Source organism: Equus caballus, chromosome 8, assembly GCF_041296265.1.
Source record: "Equus caballus isolate H_3958 breed thoroughbred chromosome 8, TB-T2T, whole genome shotgun sequence".
In the NCBI taxonomy this organism is placed as follows: domain Eukaryota; kingdom Metazoa; phylum Chordata; class Mammalia; order Perissodactyla; family Equidae; genus Equus; species Equus caballus.
The window spans coordinates 55,535,171-55,539,122 of NC_091691.1; the positions used below are offsets into that span (position 1 = coordinate 55,535,171).

General features: G+C 38.2%; 1 protein-coding gene across 1 annotated transcript; it reads left to right on the plus strand.

The window, feature by feature from the left end:
* Nucleotides 1-3,107: 3,107 nt before the first annotated feature.
* Nucleotides 3,108-3,664, plus strand: LOC100051782 (large ribosomal subunit protein eL21-like). The gene has a single exon (XM_070221193.1). The coding sequence runs from the start codon at nt 3,132-3,134 to the stop codon at nt 3,612-3,614; it is 483 nt and encodes a 160-aa protein (XP_070077294.1). The 5' UTR covers nt 3,108-3,131; the 3' UTR covers nt 3,615-3,664.
* Nucleotides 3,665-3,952: the final 288 nt, after the last annotated feature.

Consider the following 3,952-nt stretch of genomic DNA (forward strand, 5'->3'; position numbering starts at 1 on the left):
AACCCACACAGATAGAAAATTAGCAGCTGTGAGTGAGCAAATTGCAGATCATGGCAGGCTCAGAATACACAGTTCTTGACCCCCACCCAGTAGCAGCAGGTGGAAGATGCAATCAGATACTATCCCTATGCAGAGGCAAAAATCCAGGCCTCTGAAAACATGTCTTAAATCTCAGACAAGAGGAAAAACAACAAGCACCCAGAAATAAATCCTGAGGGCACAGAAATTTATAATCTAAATGACAAAGAATTCAAAATAGATATAAAAAACTTAACAAGTTACAAGAAAATACAGATAGTTCAATTACATCAGGAACTCCTTCACAAATGAGATTGAAAATATAAAGAAAAACCAATCAGAAATGTCAGAGATGAAGAACACAATGGATGAGATAAAGAAAAATCTGGACTCCCTCAATAACACAGGTGATATTAAGGAGGAGCAAATTGGGAGTCTGGAGGACAGAAATATAGAAATGCTTCAGATGGAGGAAGAGAGAGAACTAAGACTAAAGAGAAATGAAGAAATTCTTTGAGAAATATCTCACTCAATTAGGAAATGCAACATAAGCATTATAGGTGTTCCAGAGGGAAAAGAGAAGAAGAATGGAGCAGAAAGCTTGTTCAAAGAAATAATAGCTGAAAACTTCCCAAACCTGGTGAAGTAACTCGACTTACAAGTACAGGAAGCCAATACAACTCCTAAATATATCAATGTAAACAACCTTCTCCAAAACATATAGTTGTAAAGCTGGCAAAAGTCAATGGCAAAGAGATCATATTAAGGACAGCAAGGCAGAAAAAAAAATAACTTACAAAGGAAGCCCATCAGGCTTTCAGCAGATTTCTCAGCAGAAAATGTACAGGCTAGGAGAGAGTGGGATGATATATTCAAAATATGAAAGAGAAAAACTTTCAGCCAAGAATACTCTATCCAGCAAAAATATCCTTCAGATACGATGGAGAAACAAAAGCTTTCTCAGATAAACAAAAGTTGAGGGAGTTCAAAGCCACAGGACCTCCCCTACAAGAATTGCTCAAGGAGGCTCTGACGCCAGAAAAAAAAAGGGGGGGGGGTGTTAAAAAGCCTTGAGCAAGGAGATAAGTAGGTAGACAAAAGGAGAAAATTGCAGCCCTCTATCAGAACAGGTTAGCAAACACTTGATTATAACATAAAAGATAAATGGAAAGAAAGCATCAAAAATAAGGATAAACACTTCAATTTAGTCACAAAAACACAAGAAAAAAAGAATAATTTGTGACAATAACTCAGAAGGGGAAGACTTAGGGATGGAAGCTGCTTAGGCTAATGGAAATAAGAGGCTATCAGAAAATGGACTATCTCATCTATGAGATCTTTTATAAAAAACTCACAGTAACGGGGCTGGCCCCGTGGCCGAGTGGTTAAGTTCGCGTGCTCCGCTGCAGGCGGCCCAGTGTTTCGTTGGTTCGAATCCTGAGCGCGGACATGGCACTGCTCATCAGACCACGCTGAGGCAGCGTCCCACATGCCACAACTAGAAGAACCCACAACGAAGAATACACAACTATGTACCGGGGCCTTTGGGGAGAAAAAGGAAAAAATAAAAATCTTTAAAAAAAAAAAACAACTCACAGTAACCACTAAACAAAAAATCAGAGCAGAGACACAAATCATAAATAATGAGAAAACTGAGGAAAACATCAAAGACAACCACCAAACTGAAATGGAAGTCATAAATACAAGGGAAAAGAAACAATGGAAACATAGAATGCCCAGAAAACAAGAGATGAAATGGCAGTATTAAGCCCTCATATATCAATAATCACTCTAAATGTAAATGGGTTCAATTCTCCAATCAAAAGACACAGAGTGCCTGGATGTATTCAAAAACAAGACCCAACAATTTCCTCCAGGAAACATGCCTCAGCTCTAAAGACAAACAAATCACAGTGAAGGGACAGAAGATGATACTCCCAGCAAATGGTGAGCAAAAGAAAGCAGGTGTTGCCATACTTATTCATAAAAAACAAACTTCAAGATGAAAAGGCCGTGAGAGACAAAGAGGGGCACTATATAATGATAAAAGCGACATTCCACCAAGAGGACATAACACATATGAATATGGATGCACCTAACACAGGAGCACCAAAGTATGTAAAGCAACTACTAACAGACCTAGAGGGAGAAATTGACAGCAACACAACAATAGTAGGGGACCTCAACATCCCAATTACATCAATGGATAGATCATCCAGACAGAGAGTCAACAAGGAAACAGTGACCTTAAATGAAACACGTGGCCAGATGGACTTAGTAGATGTATATATAGAACATTCTATCCAAAAATAGCAGAATACACATTCTTCTCAAGTGCACATGGAACATTCTCAAGGATACACCATCTGTGGGGAAAGCAGGCAAGTCTCAATAAATTTAAGAAGATTGAAATCATATCAAGCATCTTTTCTGAATACACAGCTATGAAATTCAAAATAAGCTACAATAAGAAAGCTTGGAAAGGCACAAATATGTGGAGACTAAAGAACATCTACTGAACAACCATTGGATCAATGAAGAAATCAAAGGAAAAATAAACAAATACCTGGAGACAAATGAAGATGAAAACACAACAGATCAACTCTTATGGGATGCAGCAAAAGTGGTACTAAGAGGGACATTTATAGAAATACAGGTCTACCTCAACAAACAAGAAAAATTTCAAATACATAATCTTAAACTACACCTAATAGAATTAGAAAAAGAAGAACAAAGAAAGCCCATGGTCAGCAGAAGGAGGGAACTAATAAAAATTACAGCAGAAATAAATGAAGTAGAGATGAACAAATTTATAGAAAGGATCAATGAAACTAACAGCTGGTTCTTGGAGAAGAAAAACAAAGTTGACAAGCCCTTAGTCATCCACACCAAGAAAAGAAGAGAGAAAGCGCAAACAAAATTAAAAACAAGAGGAGAAATTACAATGGATACCACAGAAATACAAAGGATTATAAGAGAATACTATGAAAAACTATATGCCAACAAATTGGATAACCTAGAAGAAATGGGTAAATTCTTAGAGTCATACAACCTCCCAAAGTGAATCAAGAAGGAATAGAGAGGGCGCCGCCATCTTCCAGTAATTCGCCAAAATGACCAACACAAAGGGAAAGAGGAGAGGCACCCGCTATATGTTCTCTAGGCCGTTTAGAAAACATGGAGTTGTTCCTTTGGCCACATACATGCAAATCTACAAGAAAGGTAATATTGTAGACATCAAGAGAATGGGCACTGTTCAAAAAGGAATGCCCCACAAATGTTACCATGGCAAAACTCGAAGAGTCTACAATGTTACCCAGCATGCTGTTGGCATTGTTGTAAACAAACAAGTAAAGGGTAAGATTCTTGCCAAAAGAATTAATGTACGTATTGAGCATATTATGCACTCTAAGAGCCGGGATAGCTTCCTGAAACGTGTGAAGGAAAATGATCCGAAAAAGAAGGAAGCCAAAGAGAAGGGTACTTGGGTTCAACTGAAGCGCCAGCCTGCTCCACCCAGAGAAGCACACTTTGTGAGAACCAATGGAAAGGAGCCTGAGCTGCTGGAACCCATTCCCTATGAATTCATGGCATGATAGGTGAAAGAAAATAAAAGACCTCTGCACTGTAAAAAAAAAAAAAAAAAAAAGAAGGAATAGAGAATATGAATAGACCAATCACACGTAAAGAGAGAGAAACAGGAATGAAAAACCTCCCACAAAACAAATGTCCAGGACCAGATGGCTTCTTTGCAGAATTATACCAAACATTCAAGGAAGACTTAATACCTATCCTTCTCAAACTATTCTGAAAAACTGAAGAAGACAGAACACTTCCTTACTCATTCTATGAGCTCAACATTACCCTGATACCAAAACCAGACAAGGACACAAAGAGGGAAAATTACAGGCTGATATTGCTGATGAACATGGAT